The sequence below is a fragment of the Ovis aries genome, chromosome 3, assembly GCF_016772045.2.
Source record: "Ovis aries strain OAR_USU_Benz2616 breed Rambouillet chromosome 3, ARS-UI_Ramb_v3.0, whole genome shotgun sequence".
NCBI classification, from domain to species: domain Eukaryota; kingdom Metazoa; phylum Chordata; class Mammalia; order Artiodactyla; family Bovidae; genus Ovis; species Ovis aries.
The window spans coordinates 144,744,149-144,770,302 of record NC_056056.1 but is presented as its reverse complement, the minus strand read 5'-3'; the positions used below and the strand labels follow the sequence as shown (position 1 = coordinate 144,770,302).

At 37.3% G+C, this 26,154-nt stretch overlaps 1 protein-coding gene across 10 annotated transcripts in view; it reads right to left on the bottom strand.

Moving 5' to 3' along the window:
* Window positions 1-26,154, bottom strand: part of YAF2 (YY1 associated factor 2) — an 85,574-nt gene that overhangs the window by 58,836 nt on the left and 584 nt on the right. For 3 of the 10 annotated variants that reach the window (XR_006059335.2, XR_003588816.3, XR_006059336.2), the window contains exons 2-5: window positions 25,957-26,082; window positions 24,038-24,416; window positions 1,392-1,524; window positions 1,199-1,298 (exon numbers count right to left, since the gene is read on the bottom strand). Coding sequence is in view for 5 of the 10 variants with exons in the window: in XM_027967438.3 (XP_027823239.1) it covers window positions 1,392-1,463; window positions 25,957-26,082 (198 nt within the window). In the remaining 5 variants the exon portion in view is untranslated. Of the gene's footprint in view, window positions 1-1,198; window positions 1,299-1,391; window positions 1,525-24,037; window positions 24,417-25,956; window positions 26,094-26,154 lie in introns of those variants that run through there. The other 7 variants (XR_009599921.1, XR_003588817.3, XM_027967438.3 and 4 more) reach the window with 7 other exon arrangements.

Below are 26,154 nucleotides of genomic sequence, written 5' to 3'. Positions count from 1 at the left end.
AATATTTAAAGCTAAACTGTGTCATACAGATAAGAATTATATGTACAATCACAAAAATACTTAAGATAAATCTATGGTCAAATAATAGTTAATAAGAGAAGTTAGTATGTGCTGCTAGCCACTATTCTAAGTACATTTCATTAATTAATTAATTCAAGCCTCATAGTAATCTCATTTTTTCACTGAAGAAACAGACGAACAGAGATGTCAGCATAAAATGATACACGTAAGGGGTAGGACTTAACTTCAACTTTAAAATATAGAGAAGCAGAATGGATCTTTCCAAGAGCATTTCAAGAAAACGGAAAAGCACAAAGCTAAAGCATAAATGCCGAGGTAACACCAAAACGAAAGTTTCAAATGGAAGAAATTAAGGCTGGATAAATAGGATAGGACTGGATTATGAGAGGCCCTAAGTACTGAGCTATGGATGAAATTTTATAAAACAGCAAGAGCATAGCATCACTACGGCTCTTTATGTAATGTAAGTGGCCTTTTAGAAATGGTTAACTGGTAACAATACAGAGTGAGTAAGAGAGAAATGGGAAGCAAGGAACTCTATACAATTCTAACATTTATACAAATATATAAGGTAAGGAACAGAGGCAGAGCTCACACTGAACCAACTGTGTTACCCTTCACATTAATAAGGCTATCCATTATAAACAACGAAGTAGTAAATAAAATCGCAACATACCATAAATTATTTCTAAACATACATTCAATGAAATTTAAGGTACACTGAAAATTATATCAGTAAGAAGTGTTGGTCAATTCATGTAAAACTATTCTTGCTGTTCAGTGCAATGTCAAAAGAATTTGGCTAAATTAGACACAAGCAGAAATTTTACAGTATGAGTATCTACTTCAATAAAAGCAATATCACAAACAAAAGAACTAAAGTAATTTAACATATAGCTCCTCATATTGCTTTAGAACTATTACACTATTTACCAAAAGGTAGTAAATACATAATTTTCATAAACTATTACGTAAATGATGTACTTTAACGTCACATTTATTCATATGTCCATTAAGAACTAGGTATTTATCATCTATACAATAAATACCATAATCCACATAAAACTTTCAAAAAGCAACTATCCCAAACCATTTCCTCTCTTTGCAATTAAATGAACTCCTAAAGAGAAGCAATGGGCAAAAAAAATCTCAAGTCTGTGAAAACTAGATTACTTACCAGTAACTTGAGTTATCCTATTGGGTCTTTTCCCTCACAGATCCACCTCTCTTGCCCTTCTGTCCAGCATGAGAATCTTCCTGACGGGCATCCACTGGAACTGAGGGGGCATGCAGTACAGACGCATATGTAAGAAAGTTGAGGGAAGGGGATTTGGGAGATGCTAGAGACATGCTTCAGTGTGCTTGCTTACCTTCCTGAAATTGGAAATTTCAACAGTCCCATGGTCCACGAGGCATTCACAATAACTTCAAAGAATGTGGATCTGTGGAGATTACCCAATAGGAGAACTCCAGTTACTGGTAAGTGATCCAGCTTTTTCTTCTCTATCAGAATAAGAAAATTATTTAAATTTATTTGAGATTAATACATAAAGAACTACAGGGGAAAGGGCTGCAAATCAGTTAGATAACTATACACGAACACAGCAAAGTAAATACAGAAACAATGTGATAACTCTAAAGTCAACAGAAACTTCTGGCACTATTAGAAACACAAGAAAAAGAAAATGATTTGAATAGTTTCATTGTAAAATCTCTACTGTAACAACAGCAACATTTTAACTTATAAAATAATCAGCTATCAGACTATTTCGTCTCACTAAAGTACTACCATCATTTTTTAATATCCATAAAGGGTAATTGATCGATCAAAATCTACTGTTTCTTACCTAGGCACTGTCATTAACATAGGCTGAATTTGGGTGTAGAGGCCACTACAGTAGATTAACAATCTATAACACTTCAGATAAACAGCATCAATGCAATTCCCATTCATCACTCAATAAATCTTTAAAATAACCAACCATTTGTCATCTATAACAAACCAACCACATACATATATTTAAGTATGCCACTGTGCTATGCTCATGTCTGACTCTTTGTGACCCCATGGACTATAGCCCACCAGGCTCCTCTGTCCATGGGGATTCTCCAGGCAAGAATACTGGAGTGGGTTGCCATTTCTTTCTCCAGGGGATCTTCCTGACCCAGGGATCAAACCCACATCTCTTGCATTGGCAGGCGGATTCTTTACCACTTCACCACCTGTGAAGCCCTTACGAATGCCAGGCCACTGATAAATAATAATGCTGATTTTAATGTAAACACTTGTACAAAGTAGTACAGTAATATTTTCGATTAACTGTTATACTTTTTAAATTGGACCTGTCATTAAAAAACAAACCAAAAAAAACTATTTCTAACAAAAGAAAGGTATCTTCAATAGAACTTTATCTTCAGGGACACAATAAGATTGCTTTTACCTTTAACTCAATACATATTCGAAGAAGGCAATGGCATCCCACTCCAGTACCCTTGCCTGGAAAATCCCATGGATGGAGGAGCCTGGTGGGTCCATGGGGTCGCTAAGAGTCGGATGCGACTTCACTTTCACTTTTCACTTTCATGCATTAGAGAAAGAAATGGCAACCCACTCCAGTATTCTCGCCTGGAGAATCCCAGGGACAGCGGAACCTGGTGGGCTGCTGTGTAATGGGGTCGCACAGAGTCAGACACGACTGAAGCAACTTAGCAGCAGCAGCAGCAATACATATTCATCAGGTACATGTTCATTTTGATGTGCTATAGTCGTGATGACTTCAAACACTAGTTCCTATTGAAGATACAGATATATTTCAGTAACAGTCTTCCTTTTCTCATTATAGTGCTATTTAAAAATTATTTCCTACCTTCAAAAAACATGGTTTCACGGTTCTTCTATGGAAAAAATTAAATGCATAGCTTCTACTTTAAGAGTAAACAGGGTAAGATGGTATATAAAATCATTAATTCATCAAAAACAAAATGTAATTCTAAAAAAAATTCTTAAAATGTACCTCTGATGAAAATCTAGCATTTCAATCTTGTTATATGAGGTAATATTTACATTTAGTAAAGGTGGACAGCACCATGTCAAGATTTTTCCTAGATTCTCACTTAAGGATACAATTTGTTTTGGATAAACTATATCCATTTTATATAAATCTGAGTTTTAAAAAATAATAGCAATTAGTGCATTAGTTTTTAAATGACTCATTCAGGCAAACAGGGGCACTACACAGACCTCAATTTCTAACTGCAATATAGAGATAAAGTCCAAAAGGATCATCTAGTTTAAATTAGATTCCTAGTTAACTTATATTTCCTGAAGTGTGAAGCAGTGCATGGCATGAAGGTCCTATTGTGTTTGGATTGACACAACTGATATAGGAGCAATAATTCAAATATTTATCCTTATAGTAAAAGCTAGTATAAAACTTTTCATTAAGAACCAAATAATAATTTCCAATTTTAATTTATAGCAACACATACAGTCTTCATTTAGACTAAGATCTTGTGAATTTAAAATAAAATCAAATGTACTTTTTAAAATAATTTGAGAATTAAAATATCTTGAAAATACTTTATGGTAACCTAAAAGGTCACTTAAGAGACCAGCATTCAAAGCTATTTGTTGCTGTTATTATGCCATAGGTTTAACTAAAATGGATTTTACTAGAATAGCTTAGAAAAGAAATGCCAGAAATTAAATACTCTACTCAAAACTATCCTTTGTAAGTTCTAACAATTATAATGCTGGTCCACAAAAAGGTTAACAAGTAATTAAGAACCTAATAAAGCATTTCACTAATGAGAATCTACTCTAAAAATTCAACCTGAACTTTTGAAAAAACTGCTCAGAAAAAAAAATAAGTTAGCTAACTTTCATCACCTCCACTACGGCTAGATATTATGTTTTGGCTGGAAGCAACTTAAATGACAACTGGTTTTGTGATTCCAAGTACATGCTCGAATTTTCAAATAAGGTTTGCAATTCTAAAGTAAGGTACTATAGTTGTAGAAAGTTGTTCATGGTAAATGGAGGATGTGAAATCCTTTAGCAGATATTAAAATTTAATATTATACATATATTCACATATACTTAAGTGACATCGTAATGGTTCATAAATATGGGGGGAGGTGTGTAGCTCAATTAAGTAAAATAAGGTCAAAAGTGAACTGTAAACTTACCTACTAAATAATGTTATTTACGGAAACTGTCATCTTTCTTTGTTCCTAACAAGCTCATCAGATAATCTGTTAATTAAATTTTCCTTTCCTTCAGCTTTATCCTTTAGCTCTACATGAACTCACAAAGAAACAAACAAAACCAGCATCATTTTCTTGTTAACATAAAGAACCTAAAATCAAGATGAAAAAACTATACTTATCTGTAAAATAGGGGTAAAAACAGAACCTACTTCACAGAACTGTTATGAGGATTAAGTTAATAAAAATGTAAGTTCAGTTCAGTTCAGTTGCTCAGTCGTGTCTGACTCTTTGCGACCCCATGAATCGCAGCACACCAGGCCTCCCTGTCCATCACCAACTCCCAGAGTTCACTCAGACTCACGTCCATGGAGTCGGTGATGCCATCCAGCCATCTCATCCTCTGTCTTCCCCTTCTCCTCCTTCCCCCATCCCTCCCAGCATCAGAATCTTTTCCAATGAGTCAACTCTTCGCATGAGGTGGCCAAAGTACTGGAGTTAAGTAATGCATTTAAAAACCATGCCTGGAATCTAACCATGTTATCAAACTGTAACATATCCACCTAGAAATGGAATTATTTTCAAATGATTTTACATATCTGCAAAGAACTACTAAAAAAATTCTAAGTTTAGAGATTTATTGTCTGTATTAACTGTGGGCTCTCTGTATCACGGGTTCAGGATCCACAGATTCTACCAACCACACGTCAAAAATATTCAGAAAAAATTTCCACTAAGTTTTCCAAAAAGCAGAACATGAATTTCTCATGCTAACAACTATTTACAGAGCATTTATATTGTATTACGAATTATAAGCAACCCAGGGATTATTTAAAATATACAAGAGGATGTGTAGGTTTGTGGAATATGCCATTAATAATCCTAAACCTACATATGAGGGACTGCAGCATATTCAGATTTTGGTAACCGAGAAGGTCCCAGAACCAATCCCCCATGGGTACACAAGGATAACTGTACTATTATTTTGAGATTATATTCTTTATACTGCAAGAGAAAGAAAATAAGTTAATTTATGGTATTCATTAGGAATCATGAGTCAGTCTTCCCTGATAGCTCAACTGGTAAAGAATCTGCCTGCAATGCAGGAGACCCCAGTTTGATTCCTGGCTCAGGAAGATCTGCTGGAGAAGGGATAGATTACCCACTCCAGTATTCTTGGGCTTCCCTTGTGGCTCAGCTGGTAAAGAGTCTGCCTGCAATGTGGGAGACCTGGGTTCGATCCCTGGGTTGGGACAACCCCCTGGAGAAGGGAAGGCTGCCCACTCCAGTATTCTGGCCTGGAGATTTCATGGACTGTACAGCCCATGGGTTCCCAAAGAGTTCGACATGACTGAGTGGCTTTCACTTCACTTAGGAATCATGATTTGCAGTATGAAAGAGATATGAAGCACATTAATACTGAAGTTGAAGTACAAATATCATTAATATACCTGTGATTTTTTAAAAAATACATACAATTTGGAAATAGTTAAGAAGACATTGTAGACAGTAGTTACTAAGTAAATCACTATCCTATCAATATATAAATTATATCTGCTAATATTACAAAATCAGGTATTCCATTAGATTTACTAGTAAAGAAAGCTCCCCAGACTATTAAAATTGCCAGAAACATTTTTCACGTTCTAAAACCTGATTGTTATAAGCTAGAATCTTAGAACTGCAACTGCTAACAAATTATAAAAGGAAAGGTTGAGGAAAATAGTATATATTTATGTTCCTGATGGACATTAGATGGTAAACATACTAATATTCAAACTGTTCAGAAAAGCTGAAGGGGAGGGATGCTAGTAGGTTAGCTCTAGCTTCCTAAAACCCCTGCTCTGGACAGAACAGCTCTCTATTTATCCATTTTATATTCTGGGTTTCCTCTGTAAACTTTCCTATCAATAACAAATTCTATAACAACAACAAAAAAAAGGTTTTCAACTTTAAAGGACATTGTGGCGGGCAGCCTTTAAGATGGTCCACAATGATCCCACCTCCTGGTATGCATGTCCTTCTGTAATCTCCTCCGCTGAGTATGGGCTGACTTTAGTGACCCACTTCTAGGGAACAGAATTTAGCAGAAGTAATGTTAGTCGCTCAGTCATGTCCCACTCTTTACAACCCCACGGACGGTAGCCCACCAGGCTCCTCTGTCCATGGAATTCTCCAGGGAGGAATACTGGAGTGCGTAGCCATTTCTTTCTCCAGGGGTTCTTCTCAACCCAGGGCTTCAACCCAGGTCTCCGGCACTGGAGCAGATTCTTTACCATCTGAGCCGCCAGGGAAGCTGCCAAAGTAATGGATATCACTCCCAAAATTAGACTATAGAGGACAGTGGCTCTTGTTTTCGCACTCTCACCAGATACGGTGCTTTGAGCTAAGTAAGCTGTCATGCCGTGACAGCCAGAGCTCCGCCCGAGGCCTGCTGACAGCTGTGTGAGTGGCGGAGCAGGCGTTCTCAGGCCGCTGAAAACCACAAGAGCTCGGACACGGATCCCTCCTCCACAGCTGGGCCTGAGAGATCCTGAGCCAGAGCCACCTGCTAAACTGAAGGGACGGGGGAGAGGGAGGCAGAATAATAAATGCTGATTGTTTTCTACCACTAAATTCTGGGGTAGTTTGTTATGCAGCAATAGGTAACTAATATGGAGAGCGTCACAAAGTAATTAGTATTAAGCTAAAAGTTGCAAAGTGAGTATCAGTTTGGTGCCCAAAAAGGAACTCACAGGAATATATGAGTTCCAACTGGTGGAGGCCTAATTCTGAATTTGGTTCTTGGGTTTTAGGTTCGAAAATTCAACCTAAGGCTAGTGCAGATAAGACCCAACTCAATTATACCTAGAACCTCCTCAAACTGCTAACAAATCAGACGTCATCTTCCAGGTCTGTTTCCTTCCCCGCATCAACCCATCTGGACAGAGCCAAAGCACTACAGACCCTCACAGTGCACACAGTCTAAGTGTACAGCCCTGAAAACTGGCTGCTGTGATCTACAAGCTAAGCTTCTTAATTTTTAAGTTTAAGATGTAGTTAATATAAAGAAGCCTACATTACTACAACTCCAGAATAAAGCACCATTCTAGCAAGTGCCAAATAGCATCTCTCACTTCCTACCACCTCCTGTACTATGTTGCTGCTGCTACGTCGCTTCAGTCATGTCCGACTCTGTGCGACCCCATAGACGGCAGCCCACCAGGCTCCCCCATCCCTGGGATTCTCCAGGCAAGAACACTAGAGTTGGTTGCCATTTCCTTTTCCAATGCATGAAAGTGAAAAGTGAAAGTGAAGTCGCTCAGTCGTCTCCGACTCTTAGCCACCCTGTACTATGCTAAACATGACCAATTATCCACTGTCATAATGCTATGTGGTTTTACGTTTTATATCATTTTATGTTCTAGTCATTCTTCCTAAGGATACCTTAATTACATTAATTGAGCTTCAATATTCTGATCTTCCTAATTTGACAAACACCCTAGTCCTTTAACTAAGCACATTTTAGAAACGATATCTTAAAATGAGGTACTTCTGTAGAAAGTTAATATGTTGTCGTTCAATCATTAAGTCACGTCTGATGCTTTGCAACCCATGAACTGCAGCATGCCAGGACCTTCTGTCCTCCACTATCTCCCAGGAATTTGCTCAAATTCCTGTCCACTGAGTCAGTGATGCTATCTAACCATTTCATCCTCTGCTGCCCCTTTCTCCTTTTGCCTTCAGTCTTTCCCAGCATCTGCTGCTGCTGCTGCTAGGTCACTTCAGTCATGTTTGACTCTGTGCGACCCCATAGACAGCAGCCCACCAGGCTCTGCCGTCCCTGGGATTCTCCAGGCAAGAACACTGGAGTGGGTTGCCATTTCCTTCTCCAGTGCATGAAGGTGAAAAATGAAAGTGAAGTCGTTCAGTCCTGTCCGACTCTTAGCGACCCCATGGACTACAGCCTACCAGGCTCCTCTGTCCATGGGATTTTCCAAGCAAGAGTACTGGAGTGGGGTGCCATACTCTTGGGGCTTCCCTGGTAGCTCAGTTGGTAAAGAATCTGCCTGCAATGCAGGAGACCCCAGTTCAACTGCTGGGTCAGGAAGATCCACTGGAGAAGGGAAAGACTACCCACTCCAGTATTCTTGGGCTTCCCTTGTGGCTCAGCTGCTAAAGAATCTGCCTGCAACACAGGAGACTCCCGTTCAATTCCTGGGTTGGGAAGATGCCTGAGTTAGGAAGATCCCCTGGAGAAGGGAAGGGCTGCACACTTCAGTAGTGTGGCCTGGAGAATTCGATGGACTGCACAGTCTATGGGGTCCCAAAGAATCAGACTGAGCAACTTTCACCCACTCACTCACTCACTCCTCTATCCTTAATAGTTTCTAGTTCAAGGAAATATTTTCCTGATCCTAGTTCAAAATATCAGGAGCATTAGTCCTTCATATGCTAATTATAGTCAGTATCCAAGTTAAATACACAAAAACAACAAACAGCTAACTATTTTGAATGTCAACATGATAAAGAAGTCTAACCTTTACTCTACAACTTCATCCTTTTTTCTCACTTTTTCTGACTGTAATATTAAAATTAATGAGATTCTAAGCCCTGTATTCATTTTCAATTCAATTTTTAATAGCCATCTCTAAAATACAAGTGCATATTTTCAGTGTAAAATTGATTTTATAAAACAATGGCAAACTTTTCTAACAATAAATCTCAAATAGTCTGAGGTCAACAGTAATAGTTTGCAACCTACTGACTATATTCTAAATATTATTAATTCAGCAATCATAAAATCTGAATCATAGTGAAATGAACGTACATTCTCAAAAGAGATACCCCACAAATGGGCTTATTAGAGCTTATCTATATCTAGCTATATATCTGCTTGTCTATATCTAGCTAGCATATATCTGCTTGTTGTTGTTTAGTCCCTAAGTCATGTTTGACCCTTTTTCAACCCCACAGACTGTGGCCCTCCAGGCTCCTCTGTTCATGGGATTTGCCATGCAAGAATACTGGAGTGGGTTGCTGTTTCCTTCTCTAGGGCATCTATTAAAAGGTCACAAAATTATTTTGCCCCCCAAAAAAAAATCTGAATCATGGATCACATCAAATTCAATATACCCCACAATGGCTATCACTTTCGAGATCAAACAAACTGTAGAATTGTATGAAAAGTATTATGATTTGCTTACTAAGCTAATCTAAAACTATTATTCATTCCTTCTAAAAACAGAAGATAAGGACCTCTTCAAACTATACAAGCTTCCCCACAATTAACAATGCAATTTTCCAAAAGTGTTCCAAGTTAATATACTTACCACTTAAAATATTTTTGATACCAACACGGACCCAATTTTTACATTAATCCTATTCATTTCTAGAGCTACAATCAGGAGTTACCTGTAAACGCAGAGGCTTAGTTACAGATTTAACTAGATAATTAGAGCATTATTCCTTGAAAGAGTAACATAATTTTATTCGTCTCTTGATCTACCATCATTCAGTTCAATTCAGTTCAGTTCAGTCGCTCAGTCGTGTCTGACTCTTTGCGACCGACCCCATGAACCGCAGCACACCAGGGCTTCCTGTCCATCACCAACTCCCGGAGTCCACCCAAACCCATGTCCATCGAGTTGATGATGCCATCCAACCAATCTCATCCTCTGTCATCCCCTTCTCCTCCTGCTCTCAATCCCTCCCAGCATCAGGGTCTTTTCCAGTGAGTCAGCTCTTTGTGTCAGGTGGCCAAAGTACTGGAGTTTCAGCCTCAATATCAGTCCTTCCAAAGCGCACCCAGGACTGATCTCCTTTAGGATGGACTGGTTGGATCTCCTTGCAGCCCAAGGGACTCTCAAGAGTCTTCTCCAATACCACAGTTCAAAAGCATCAATTCTTCGGCGCTCAGCTTTCTTTATAGTCCAACTCTCACATCCATAACCTCCTTTATGTAATCTATAGATATAATTGAGAATTGTTGAGACTATCATGGAAAGCTTAGCCCAAGCACTATGCAGGATTATATTCTTGCTACAATTTGAAATATAAATGTTAATGTAACACTTGTTAAAAATAAACATTACACAAAATGCAAAGGAAAAATTAAGATTCTGACAAAAGTAAAAGCCCTTTGCCATGGCCAACCACATTCTCTCCTTTTGAAAACATTCTTTTCCTTCTAGTCCTATAACATTACTCTCTCCTGGGCTTTTTATTCCCTGGTTAATTCTCCTTTCTCCTCCATTTCTTTCTTCTTCTTTATACGATGCTTTTCTTCTACCTTAAGGAAGTGATGGTGTTTCTCAGTTTCTGTCCTAGGTCCTCTTTTCTCATGCTATTCAATCTATTCTCTCCTTGATCCGCCTCACTCTCATGGCTTCAATTGGTCATCTATGCTGATGACTACTGAACATACACTTATAGCTCTGATTTCCTTTCTAAGCGTAAGCACCACATATCCAACTGCCTCATATATCTACCCTCTTATATTTCTCTCATATGCTTGAAATTCAACATGTCTAAAAGTGACCCATTTGTCGCTATTCAGTCTCCAAGTCACGTCTGATTCCTTCTCACCCCATGAACTGCAGTATGCCAGGATTCCTTGTCCTTCACTATCTCCCAAAGTTTGCTCAAATGCATGTTCACTGAGTCAATGATGCTATTTCGGTCTCCATCTCTGCTGCCCCCTTCTCCTTTTGCCTTCAATCTTTCCCAGCATCAGGGCCTTTTCCAATGAGTCGGCTCTTCACCTCAGGTGGCCAAAGTACTGGAGCTTCAGCATCAGCATCAGTCCTTCCAATGAATATTCCTTGCTCAAAACCTGTCCTTCTTCCTGTTCCCTTTCAGTGAAAAGTATCTCCATTTACCTAGCTGTATAACTAAGCCAGAATCCTGGGTTTTATCCTCAATTTCTCTCTGAACACTCTCTAAATTTCCTAAAACCCAACTTCCTATCTTCCACAACCATATTGAACCATCCATCAAGGCCTATATATTTTCTCCTTAACATATCTAGAATCCATTCATTTCTCTCTCCTATTGGCATTAACTTTGTTTAGACCACTACTGTCTCTTGCCTAGCATACTGCAATGAATTCCACCAAATAGTTTCTCTACCTCTAGTTAAGATTCAACAAACAGTAAGCATGACTTAAACAGAATAAAATGCTACCTGCTCTGGTTTCTACTATGCATTATTTTGATGGCAAAAAAAACCATTTTGAACTGCTGCAGAAGTGTATGAGGTAATTTAGGTTAACACAAGTTCTTTTATGAAGTAAATACTCTACCCAACTCAAAAGTTCAAAAAATGAAATGAAATGATGTCAGTGTTCCTTAAAAACAAGTGGCAAACAGTTTAAAGGAACAATAGAACCAGAAAAATGATAAAGAGCCTTTGCAATTCAGTTAAGCATTGTCAGTACCTATGGGCCTCCCTGGTGGCTCAGCTGGTAAAGAATCTGTCTGCAATGCAGGAGACCTGGGTTCGATCCCTGGGTTGGGAAGATCCCCTGGAGAAGGGAATGGCCACCCTCTCCAGTATTCTGGCCTGGAGAATTCCATGGATTGTGTAGTCCATGGGGTCACAAAAAGTCGGACATGGCTAAGCAACTTTCACGCAAGACACAATGACAGACATTGGGATCCTTTATTAATGTCATTTACAATTATTATCATTGTTATTAACTAAAAATTACGTTAAGTTTCTTATATCAATTATCACATTTAATCATCAACACAGAGTCCTATGGTTATATGACCATAAATGGCATATTTGGGATTTAAACTAAAATGTGAATCCAGTATCAGTGGCACTATTCTCAAGGAAATACAGTTCAGGGAAGCAAAATGAAATATTTTCAGTACACTGTATAAATATGATCATCACATTTTGCACAGAACACTTTAAGATTAATTGAAAGGGCATTCATTCTAGCCTAAATAGATAAAGAAATGCTTCTTGAGAGAGATGATGCTTTGAGCAGTCATAAAGAATAAGAAAGAAACTGTCGCGAATAGGAGAGTATGAAGCAGAGGAAATAATATAACCAACAAGAAGTCACAGTGGCCTAAAAAAGACCATGACCAAGCTGCCTGTCAATCCAACCTTGAAAACAGACTTTTTCCTGCTGTGCAGCCACTAAGTCATGTCGGACTCCTTGCAACCCCATGGACTGCAGCACATCAGGCTCCTCTGTCCTCCACTACCTCCTGGAGTTTGCGCAAATACATGAAAATACACTTACTCTTAGTTTAAAAAAAAAAAAGGCTGTTTTTAACTATTTAATTCTTAAGTCTATATGAACTCCTTACCACTACTATACTATCAAAGTACTTTGTAGAGGTTAAAACTTTTACTGGTGAGGTCCAAATGTTTCTATGACAGTCCACATCAGCTTCACACACACACATACACATACACACACACACAAGGAGGAGAAAGAGGGAGAGATGGAAGGAGGTAAGAGGAGAAAACATCCCTGAGGCAATCTGATGAAATATTATTTTTCAGTAGAAGACACTTGTTCTGCTTTTGTCAGTCACCCCACTGGAACCTACACATTTGACAATAGGGATTGTTATACCCCTATATACAAGTCTACTATGATATCACCACTCAGGTATTTGACTGTTTCAACTAATATTTTCTAAGGACTTACTGTATGCCAGGCACTGTGCCAAGTACTTTACAAAAATTATCTCATTTAATCCTTACAACCACCCTTGGTTGTTACTATCATCTCCATTTTACAAATGGAAAAACAGGTTCATAGTTATTAACTTTCATAAGTTCACATAGTCAGTAAGTGGAGACTAATATGTAAGTCCAAGAAGATGAGTTACAGAATCAAAACTCTTCTCCACTATACTACCTAATTGCAAGCAACGCATAAATATCAACATTCTTTTCTTTGTTTTGCTTTTTGTTATCATAATGAGTACAGATAAAAATTAAAAACAAATACACATTTGAAAAAAATAAAACTGACTATATTTTCCTGCACTAAAAAGAAAGAAGTATAATGAAACTCTACACAAGTGGAATGTGGCGAGATTACAATTAAAATGTACACTACCAAGGAACCAAAAAAGTGCTGTGCGAACCAGAGACATGAAGTTTACAAAAAACTAGCCTACTGAGCAAATCTGATAACCACGTTCATATAGACGATGAAATAGTCTTACTAAGTTTTATCATAAAGTACAACTTGATGACATTATGAACTTAAGGTATTTTTCACCTGTAAGTTGTATTGCTCATTATGCATCTAATAAATGATTTTAGAGCTCTGGGCCTTACCAGCCTTGGTCTTAAAAAAAAAAAAAAAAAGAGCAAAAATGTCTTTAAAAAATAAAAAGAGCAAAAATGTCTAAGAAAGATAAACAAAAAGGAAAGGAACAGGGAAGGAGGGAGAAAGAAAAAGGCTTTTCAAAGGGAAAAGCTTCAAATTCCCCCACCACTATACAAAAGTCAGTATTAGCTCTTCCCTTTGAAATGTGAGGCTAAGAAGTCTAGTCACAATTAATCCAACAGAATTTGAGTGGTAGAATGGATGGAACAGGACAATGATTTTCAAAAAGTTCTGATAGCGGAACACGTTTAGGAAATAAAAATTAAGAGAAATTCTAATAAGTAAAATGTGTAAGTCAAGGCTATGGTCTTCCCAGTGGTCACCTATAGTTGTGAGAGCTGAACTGTAAAGAAGGCAGAAAGTGGAAGAATTGATGCCTTCAAATTGTGGTACTGGAGGATACTCCTGAAACTCTCTTGGACAGCAAGATCAAGTCAGTCAATCTTAAGGGAAATGAACCCTAAATATTCATTGGAAGGACTGGTGCTGAAGTTGAAGCTTCAGCATTTTTGTCATCTGATGCGAACAGCTGACTCGTTGGACAACACCCTGATGCTGGGAAAGATTGAAGGCAGGAAAACGGGATGACAGAGGATGAGATGGCTGGATGGCATCACTGATGCAATGGACATGAACTTGGGTAAACTTCGGGAATGGTGAGGATCAGAGAGGCTTGGCGTGCTGCATTGCATGGGGTCACAAAGAGTCACACACGATGAGCAACTGAACAACAAAATGTATTATGAGCACAGATGATCTGGCTGAAGTAGAGTAGGGGAACACAAAGCCCCACGTGTTTGCTTTCTTGGCAGCCACTGAGACAACTTCAGGAGATCTCAGGGCTCCAAAGAGCACAATTCAAAACCTCTGCACCCTTCTAAAGGGAAAAAACAGCTCTCTCTACGCCAAGAAACGTGTCACTTGATTCTAAGCGGTAAACCCGTCTCCTCCTTACTCCTTATTTCCTGCAGCTTGCAGAAAGAGGCTTGCCAGAGCTAGCCCTGAACAAGCAGTGCAGCTGCAAGAATGGATGGCTGTGCATTCAATGCTGTGCTAACGTCTCTCTGGCTGGAGAGATGTCATAATGGGTGGGCATTCCTATTTTCCTCCTTATGCTTTAGTATCTTCAATAAATATGTAGTACTTTTATCATCAAAAAGAGTTACTGTCTTAAAGAAAAAAAATAATTCTATTCCCCATGCTCAGGTTATTTACATTCATACTTGAAAGTATTATTTTATTTAGATTTACCTAAAACCGGAAAGTTCTAATAAAGGAGTAACTGCTGGTGGAGTAAGAACCTAAAGGAATCAGAACATTTCAGAAAGTAGGCTATAAATCATTATCAAGCAGATTCTAGGCCTTGGGTAGACAAAAAGTAAATAAAGAAAAAGGATGGAAAAAGATGAAAAATAACTAAAACAACTCTGCCTACTCTGAAAATACACATAGAGCTCTACTTCCTGAGCAACTATTTCTCTGGCATGGAATATTATCTACTTGCTGCTGCTGTAGTTTTATCATCATTAGTATATCCTATAAAGGATGATATTGTATAAAAGAGCCGTGATCAGACTATAAAATATGTAAAGATGAAGTGACTCTCAACTCATGCCTAAAAATTATCAGAGAACTGTACAAATTTTTTTATCATACACATACAAACATTCAAATTTGTTATTATACTATTAGAGATTCTTAGTATTTGTATCACAAATAAAAGAGGGAAATAATATTTACTGGGATTTTTCTCCTAAGAAATACTATGGTATCAAAGAAGTCAGAATATATAGCACAATAACCATTATTATAGACGACATCAAAATGAAGTTTAACATTTTAACTTCAAAAATACTACCTAAAATAAGGAAAACAACAGCCATTTTGTTCTTCATTCAGTATAATGCCAGACCAAATTTTAACATAAGTTCTTGTATTAGCTATAAGTAATAGGTTTAATGTTAGAAGTTTTCAAGGTGTACAACACTAGCTACAGGCATAGGAAATTCACCAGAAGAAATCCTTAAGAAACTACTTGCTAGCAAATTTAAAGCTACCACAGCAAGGTAATAAAAAAGACTTAAAGAAATCCAAACATTTGAACCTGGCACTAACCAGCTACTGACCTTGAACAGGTCACAATCTTTCCAGGCCTGTTTTCTTACTTGTCAAGAAACTAAGCTAGAGCTATGAGCTCCAACACACAGGAAAGACCTCACCCAGCATATTGCTATGTGTTACCTGGCAGCTCTCTAGACTTCAGTGCAACAAGAATCCTCTAAACTGAGCTGAAAATGTCAAACAAAAGGATATGGAAACAATAATGGCCTCGACAATTTCAGAAGTTTTAATACCAACATCTCTGCCCCATACCCCTCAAAACATCCCTCTGCAGACTACCTTCTCCATCATTAGGTGCACGTGTGCGCAGCCGTGCCCAACTCTTTGCGACCTCGTGGACTGTAGCCCACCAGGCTCCTCTGTCCATGAGATGTTCCAGGCAAGAATACTGAAGTGGGTTGCCATTTCCTCCTCCAAGGGACAGTTCCGACCCAGGGATCAAACCCGGTCTCCTGCGTCTCCTGGATTACAGATGGACTCTTTACTGCTGAGCCATCTGGGAAGCCCTCTACCATTAAGGTTTCAAGAAATAAAAAACAGCCTCTCTCAGGAAATGACTAAACACTATGGCAGCTCTTAAAAGTCTCTAATTCTGTCAATTTCCATAATAAACAATATTACAGAATGAAATCTCTACTGAATCTTTTAAAACTGATCAATCACAGATCACATATCATGTAACAAAAGGTAGAGATTTTAGCAGGAATAAAAGCCAATAAACAAAACACAGCTAAGTGTTCAGTAAATATTTGTTAAATGAATAATTTATTTTTAGTCACAATTACATAATATTTTACAACTTATTAAAATCACTATTTAAGGAAAATGTGTCTTTTAAAAAAAAAGAAACACCTCAGGTTTCACTGAATGAAAAATTGATACCCCAAAGAATGCCAATCTTGTACCAAAGTATGTTGGCCAGATATCTAACATCGAAAGAAAGAGGAATAGCAAAGAAATCTTTCACCCAAATAAAATAGTTTCATAAACCTCTTTATCAGAGACAGAAGGGTGAGTCAAACAAACCTGTGTTTCTTTGGTTTATTTAGAAGCAAAAAAGGAAAAAAAAAAAAAAAAAACTATGCTTCTAGCAATAAAACTATGATCAGATGACCATCTCCCTCTCCTGAATGCAGGGTGGCTTGATGAGCAAACGGAAGAATAAACAAAAGCATTCTGAACACAGTAAAGCACTACATGAATTATAAATAATTTAATGATACTGCTTTTATTGAATTCCTACCCACAGAAACAACCTATAATAACCAAGAATTAATTTGCTAGCGATAAGTTACAAATTTTTTAAAAAATATTCAGTGAGTACTTACTTGTACCAGCCACAATGATAAAGGCTTTACAGAAATTAATTCAATTTTCTCAACATTTTTAAAGGAAAAACAAACAAGCTAGAAAAACAAAAACGGAGTGCCATAATGAAGATCACTGCCAACATGACCAATAAGACAGCTGAGAAAGAGGCATTAAGTTTAATAATGCAGTCCTATAATTATTTTACTCTCAAAAAAGGACGGCTCCTGGGATAAGTACAAAATATATATAAACCTGATCCAATCCATCCTATGTAAATTTGTCATAGTCTTCATAGCAACCATCTTAGTCTTCTGAAATCTTCAACTACATAGGAAACATCCTCCTGTTGTTCATTGTTCAGTCACTAAGTCATGTCTGACTCTTTGTGACCCCATGGACTGCAGCACACAGGTTTCCTTGTCCTTCACCATCTCCTGGAGTTTACTCAAATTCATGTCCATTGAGTCGGTGATGCCATCCAACCATCTCATCCTCTGTCAACCCCTTCTCCTCCTTAAACATGTTGTTAAAAACAGCAATCCCTTTTAAAAACATACATATTTATACATATATGCATATATATATACCCACATACATATATATACACATATAAAGAGAAAGAGGGTTTTACCCAACAATGAAGTGGCAGCTTCATTTGGCTGAAATTTCTTAGGGGAAAGGTGATCAATCAAACTGGAAATTGGCCACAATGTTAAAGCACACTTTGTACCAAAAGCACTTTACTACTGGCCACTACAGTAACTGTTTTTATATTCAACTTGAATATAAAAACTATATGTCCAAAAACTAGACAATATTGTAAAATTTTAAATTCCTTCTTTTGTTTACTCATTAGCAAATATTGTGGATCTTCTTTGCTAGATTTCAAATTCTTAGAAGCTGGAACTGGTGTCTCATCCACAATTCTATAGACCTAACATAATTTCTGGCATATGGTACATGTCCAATGACAACATGTTGCCCAACGAACAACAGGAGTATGTTTGTTATGCAATTGAAGATTTAAGAATCTAGATTCTGTTCACATCTGATCATTTATTTCCAATAACTCATACATGCATACAGAAGGTTTCTTTTCCAAGTATTGACTTAAACTGTATCAGAATTCCAACTTTTTCAAATACTCAGCTTCATGAGAATGACAAAACCAATCCTGGGTTTATGAGGAAATGCTCAAGTTAGACATCACAATGAGAGGTATGAACAAAGACAAAAAGGAAGGCAAGCTTTGGATGGACTTAGGAGAATGGCACAGAGACTATGTATGTGAGCTGGATCTTGAAGAAGCAGTTAACAAGGCAGGCAAAATAACACATTCTAGAAAGATATCAATGACTAGTTCTTTTAGCTTGACTCACAAAAATTAGAAATAGAAAAGACGCACAAGATGAGGGAAATTTCTTTTTTTTTTTAATGTCTGCCTAATTTCTATCAGGAAAGGAAAAGTGGGAGAAGATGAGATGGATAGATAGCATCACTGACTCAGTGGACGTGAATTTGAGCAAACTCCTGGAGACAGAGGAGGACAGAGGAACCTGGTGTGCAAGTCCATGGAGTCGCAAGAGTTGGACATGAGTTAGTGGCTGAAAAACAACTAATATCTATAGTTACACAAGTGTCTGCTAATCTGTACGACTGATTTATCTTTAAAAGTAATGCTGATAGATAAAACAATGCTACCTCAATCATAAGGTAAAAATTAGTGCCATTTTAATTATAATTAAATTTAATTCATTCCATTGGTTAATTTTAAAGTCAGTACAATTCAAACAAATGCAAAAATCTGAATTCTAAATTATTTTTCAATTAAATTATCTCAAAGATTACAAATTTATGTTCAGTATATTTTAGTTTCTGATAGGCTCTTGACATCAACTATTTTAACTCGGAATATTCAACGGAGAACTTACAATTTAATCGAGTAATAAAAAATATCTGATAATATGTTGTACTCTTTTATGATTTCAGTATAGTCAAGAAGTACTTCTATACTATGCAAATTTCAGTAATGTGAATAACAAGACCTAAATAAAAGGGTGTAAATGAGATAATAAACACAGAATTTTCCAAAGTTAAACCTTAAAAATGTTAAGGTATTCATGTACAACATCATCCTTGAAATAATGTTAAAACATGAAACATGTTATATGTCAATACAAAAAATAATAAAGCTAAAAATGTACTAAAACTGAGATAAAAGTTGTATTTTCTCTTGTACACATACATGCTTTTAAGAATGTGTGTAAGAACAAATAAAATATGGTAATAGAAATAAGACATGTGCTAAGCTCTTTGTTTCTATCTGATCTTTGAAATAAACAAATATTGTATTATAAAAATACTATTTCCATGTTTAAACAAATACTCCGAATTACTCATCTCAGTTGAGTGAAGTTGACATAAAAAGATACACTGAATCAATATGATAGTGGGAGTGGGTGCAGGGATGGCTGCAATCCCACAGGACTTCTTTTTAGAAGCACCATCTAGTAGGAATACTTGAGTGCTGATGCAGCACAGGCCTGGCTGGGATACATAGGAAGAACTGAAGCTAGCAAGGCAATCTAGACATAGGTTGTCATGGCCTTGAATACCATGCTCAAGAGCTCAACCTTTATTCAGCAGTCACTAGAAAGAACTCAATTTTTTTTTTAATACAGAGTAATCAAAATAATCCCATAGGTTTCAAAAAAGTGCTGAAGAGAACATTAGCAGTGTTCTTGAGAAGAGATCCATTTGTTCAATAACTCATGAGAGAAATGATACTGGCTTCTTAACTCTAACAACAAAAACTGTAAAAAGGACAGATTTGAGAAACAGCCAAAAGAAGACTGGACATGAGGGAGGATGATGAATTGAGATCAAATGTTGATGAATCAAAGTTGAGACAATGAAATTCCATAAAGCTTATGCCCCATACAAAACAAGGAATAGAGAGAAGTCAATTTGGGGTAAGCAAAAGTTAATTTCAAAATGTATTAGGAAAAACTAAGAAAAAGGAGTGTTAGAGACGTCAAGGAAGGGGAACTTACATTTTTAGGAAAGGCTGCCAACATCAAATACTGCTGAAATGTCATGAAAAAGACTTGAGATTAGGCTTCTGAGTTTAACAACCAGGTCACTAGGGGTCACTAGGTTATGTCTGAGAGCTGTCATTTAACTAAGGACAAAAGAAAAGGAAAGAATGCTTGATGAAGGACATCTACTGCACACAGAAACCCAAGGTAGTAAAACTCTACGCCAGTAGTGCAGAAGTATTTTGGTCCCAGGATCTCATTATACTCACAAAAGCTAAAAGAGCTTTTGTTTATCTAGCTCTTATCTAAACCAAGAAATAATTACTACACTGAAAATAAAAACAGAAAAATTTAAATGTATATTAATTCATTTTAAAATGTTTTAATATATTTTTATAAAAAAAAACTATTATTTTCCTAAACAAATATAACTTTGTGTACTTGTGTATTTTTAGTGGTACTCAACTATTCAGCTTAATATAAGACATGTGGATTGTCGTACTGTTTCTTGCATTCAATTTGATGCAATGTGTTTTTTTAAGAATACGAAGAAAATCTTGACTCCTACAAATCTGTACTTGAGAAAGGGAGGCATATTTTAATAGCCTTTTCAGATAACTGTGGATATTTGTCGATACGTACATAAAAACACAACAAGGAGTTGTTTCTCAAAGGTTAGTTGCATGTGAATCTGGAACCACATCAGTGAAGTTTTCATAGGGTTCCCTTAAAATCCACTGGTTCTTTTATATTTTAAGTGGATTATCTATGTATGGTTTTATAACATAATACACTGGTAATTGGGAAATACTGGTTTACTGAGTTATGCAAATCTTCCAAATGATAACAAATTTTATGATAAAGTATCAGAAATTATATTTGTTGATATAACCATTCAATCTCATGTTTAAAGTACTAGGAAGCTCTTAAACTCAATATAGAGGTTACAAGTTTTCAAAATTTTTCACTTGAAAGCTCATGTTTCTTCACTGGCAACAAATACCATCGATTGTTTTCCTTGAAGAGACAGACTATGTTCGTTTTTGAGAAAATATCTAATGAGTATCCAAGTCTGAATAACGAGAGTTTGCCAGGTATTCTCTCAAGTAATGTTCTATCAAAAAAGCTAGTTCTGCTCAAAACTCAAACAACTACAAAAATGCTTTCCCGTGAATCAACCACATGATTTTGGTATGCAGCAGGAATGCCTTACTTGTACTTCCCAGTTCATCAGACAGAATATTTTAAAAGAGACAAGACTTTTCTAAAATTAATCATTTTTATTGCTTCATGAAGGATATTCTAAAGTGAAACTAGCATTATTTTTTGACATGTGCGTGGTGGTGAAGATTACAATGAATACAGCAGTGCGGTGCCACTGAAGAGCTAGCAGGTTTGGGTTTTTTAATAATTTTATTTATTTACTTCTGGCTGTGCTGGGTCTCCACTGCTGGACAGGCTCTTCTCTAGCTGTGGCCAGCGGGGGCCTCTCATTGTGGCGGCATCTCTTGTGGCTCCTGGGCTCTAGAGAGCTCTAGTACTCAGCAGTTGTGGCATATAGGCTTAGTTGTTCCAAGACATGTGCAATCTCCCTGGATCGGTGATTGAACCCATGTCTCCTACACCGGCAGGCGGATTCTTATTCACTGAACCACCAGCACAGCCCCAAGCCAACAATGTTTCCCAGCATTAACTCTGCACCACCACCTCAAGTGTCAACACGGTGAAAAAGGCAAGCAACATCTTAGAATGGTTATGGAAACTGTTTGGACCTTACAGACTCCCTAAGAAGTCTTTAGGGACTCTCGGGGTTCACACTTTGAAAACCACTACTAACCAAACACTAATCACTTTTAAACTCCTCTGTAAACAACGAAATCGTTCTAACCCAAGATGTAGAGAAAAAAACAAACAAGCCAACCTCTTAGAATCAGAAGTCTATGAACAATAACTGTGTGGTAGTGGGAAAGGTTCCTCAGGTAAGGGAGGCTCAGAACCCTGCATTTCTGAAAAACAGACTGCCTGAGATGGTCCTCAATTTTTTTCTACACATTCTCACACAAGAGTCTAGATGAAATCTGTGCCAAGCCTCAAATTAGAAGACAGAAAGCAAGCATGACAACAATGACACTGAAAAGATTTTTATCAGATGATAACTGGTTTAAGGTTTCTTCAAAAAAATGTGAATTTTATCACTTACTTCCATTTTATAGAAACTAAAACAAATCACTCTTTTTACCAACAGTCAAACCCTAACCATAATGCTGTATTTAATTATAAACACTATTTTTTTTAAATAAAAATTCACCTCTTCTGCCCACACATAAAGAATTTACTAATACGACCTCATGTAGAGAATTGGGTACAATTCAAAGTGTTTCTGAACTGGCAGCAAATCATAAAATTTTATAGACGAAACAAGTATGTATTTTGTTCACCACTGTAAGTCTAGTACCTAGCTCAACCCCAGGACAAAATAAGATGTTCAATAAACATTGCTGAATGTTGAAGTGGTTAAAAATAAGAATTCATGGTCAAACTCCTACTATAACACCTAGTGCTCTTGCTAATATATGAAATCTTTCTCATCATTCTTATAACATCTCTGAGAAACCCAAAGGAACTAATACAATTTACCCTGAGAAAATATAACACTACCTATTATACTCGAAATTACATTTGCAAGCCTGCTCTGGGCTAGGTGTTTTTAAGTATTCATTTAGATCACAGTTTAAAACCAAATAGCTCTATCAACTTTCAAGTTCAAATATCTATAATCTGAATTAAGCATTAATTTCCATTCCTATATGAAGTGGCAATAAAATACCACTCTAACTCAACACATTGATTGTACTACCTCACACATACTATACTACTTCTTTTTCTCTGAAAATTGTTTTTTTTAAGTTTCTTAGATTTATATCTGAGACACTATTGCCTTAAAAGAATGTGAAATATAAAGGAAAATGTGTAGCACTTTTAATAGTAATTATCACTGTAATTTTTTCAATTTTTCCTGGCAGACTGACATTTGTCATTGATTCTCTTACAAAAGAACAATGTATCAAATTTCAGTACTGGAACTATCTAGTTATTTAGATTTTAGATTTTTTTTAATTAATCAAATTTAAACTAATTAAGGCCAGCAAGGACAAAATTGCAATTCAACTGGGGAAATGGCATCATCTAAAGAAGCTAACAATTTAGGAATTGAAGTTACTTCAAATCACGTTTCATCTTGAAACTCTGCTATGAACATAACCCCATTTTATTTCATACTACTCTGCAGAAAAACATGACTTACCAGGGATATTGTCAAAGGAAAAGATCTTCTGTTGCAATATAAAAGGATTTGAACTAGATATCCTTTAAACAAAAAAGACTGTCGGAAAGACTTTAAAGGGAGACCACAGACTCCATCTTCTCTGGAGGTTTAAAAAGAAAAGTTTTTCAAACGTCTGGGATTGGCTTAGACATGGCCTCACATTTGGCAACTAAGACAGAATCAGTTCAAAGATCAGTCTGACCCAAGGGACTGAAGTCCCGTCTGTCAGTCTCACAAACAAGTCATTAGCAAACTGCCTCCTTCTGCTCTGCAGCTATCCAGTCTCTGCCTTGGTAATCGCCAACCTCATTCTTGAAATTACCCTAACTGCTAATTAACATGTCAGTCGTAGAGAATTATTTCTTCCAACTACTGAAACTTCTGCTCCTCCAAGTATCATGTAGTCCTTTAATTCTGCATCTCTAAAATTACCAGACAGGCAAATATTTTGTGGTGCGATCAATATCTGCCCTATTAACAATGCCCTGTTCCATTGTTCTCTCCAAACATGGATTCCACTCTGCATTTCAGAAACAGTGGGAGAAAAGTAACAAATAACAGAGAAATTAGAGCTCTTAGGTTTAACTTAGGGCCAAAATCAAAAGAGAAGAGACAAATTCAGAGAGAGGAAGGAAGCAGCTGAGAGGGTCGTAGTGTAGAACACTTACTTTTAGGAACAGAGTGTCCCTTAGACTTCTGGTGAGTTGCCCAGAGCCTCTTCAGTTTCAATCCAAATGACAATGCTTCTCTGAGTCCTTCTCAAGAAATGTTTCCACCACTAAAAATTGGATCTATAAGAGCTCAGATGTACTGGTAAAAAATGTCAGGGGCCCCCAACGTGGGCCTCAAACCTCTTTTAAACTAGGCCCACTTCTCTGTCCTGGGCCAACTCCCCTGTGCACTATATTCCTTCTTCTTCCAGGTGCCAGGTATTCGGCCTGTTTCTTCTCTTCTGAGCTGCCACCACCTACTCTATTTCTCAGGGTTCCTCTAACCCCAAGACTGGCTGTGGAGTAGGACACCAGCTTCCCCCCTTCCTTGCTGTCCCTGCAAATAAACATATAGGCTCTTCTAGTTTCAGTATTTTTCTAATGGCTACAAGAACATAGAGAGGGAACAACAAAAAGCAACAATACCGTACCAGAAGTTAAGATTATAACTATCTCCACATTAAAGTTCCTGCCTTTTCTTAACATTGTTTATTGAGCATTTTAAAAAGTACAAAGTACTACATTGATAAACAAATATAATGTAAACCAAATCAAACCTTATATAAACTAAAAGATATAAAGATACTTTGCTTTTCAAAATACTTAAATCACGGGTCCAAAAATAGCTACCACATTCATTTCAGCAAATGGTGCTTTTTCCTTTTCCGTATGTTCTATTACATTCCCTTGAATTTAGCAGTTGTTCGAAAGTTTGCTTTTTAAAAGATATCAGGAAAATATTTAATTTATTGAATCTAATAAGACTATACAAACAGCATATTATGGTTTACAAAAAGACAGGTATGTCAAAAGCAGCTAGCTTCAATAAGCAAATCTTAAAATTTTAAGTTTTTTATAACCATTTATGTCTCTACATTTAAAATTTAATTAGAATCAAGATATCTCCTCGTTTTTAGAATCATAACTTCTACTGAATATATTCCCCTAAGGTTAATATCATATAGCCTTTTCAAAAGCAACAGTATATTGCATTTGTATACTCGTGATAATTCATTTTCCAAGAAACTTTAATCAAAAATATATGCCCTCTAAATATCAGGCCACAAATCATAGCAACTAAGTGCTGGCAGTTCAAGAATGTCACTGACTTTGAATCTCCTGAATGATCTTCTTTATCCACTTAATACACTTAAGTGGTTTTTTAAAAGACTGTTATCATACTGTAAGCTGACAATGAAATAAAGACTGAAAATAGGCAGAGATCATTTTATCTCATTTGTATAGTAAAATAGATTGCCATTTAATCAAACTAAAGATATTCAGATACTTTCAGGAAAAAAACGTGTCCCTGTGACTGGGCTCACCTCCAACTATTTATAAAACATTAGAGAACTGAGATTTAAAACACTACACAAATCCCTGATTTGACCTTTCCAGAGTCTATATTAAAAAAGGAAGCTTAATCTATTGTGTATTCTCTAATCAGATACTTTTTTTGAGGAACGAAATTAAATTACATCGTTTGCTTCTAAAGAGGTTTTCATGATATTTCTCTGATTCCTACACACTAACACAACAATGCAGCCAACGTTATTTCATCCACAAAATGTGGTGCGGATGAGGGGGTGGGGGTGGCATTACATCCAGCGACACAAATTAATCGCGGTCGAGCTAATGCCTCCCTTAAATAATTTATTCTCTCTTGGCAGCAAAAAACATTACAGCCTCTTCAATTACCCTCACCGCAAAGCTCGGGTCGTGATCAATCTGACCCAGTTCCTATCGCGGCCACCACCTCAGTCTCGCCTCGGCCAGCCGGGTCTGCCAGTATCCTGGGAGGGGGCGGCGGCCGCAGGGTCGTCCTCGGCGCCGGGACCCCGGGGGCTGGCGGCGCGCGGGGCAGGCCCGGGACTCACCGAGTGGAGGTGCCCTTCCGCACATCGCACATCATGCACTTGAAGGCCTCTGCGCTGTTCCGGAAGGTGCAGACGCTACAGTCCCAGTAACCCTCATCCGAGGACGGCTTCGGCTGCCGCTTCGGCCTGCAGGACATAACCCGGACACGGCGCGGCGCGGGGTCACCAGCGGGCCGCGCCCGGGCCCCGCAGCCGCCC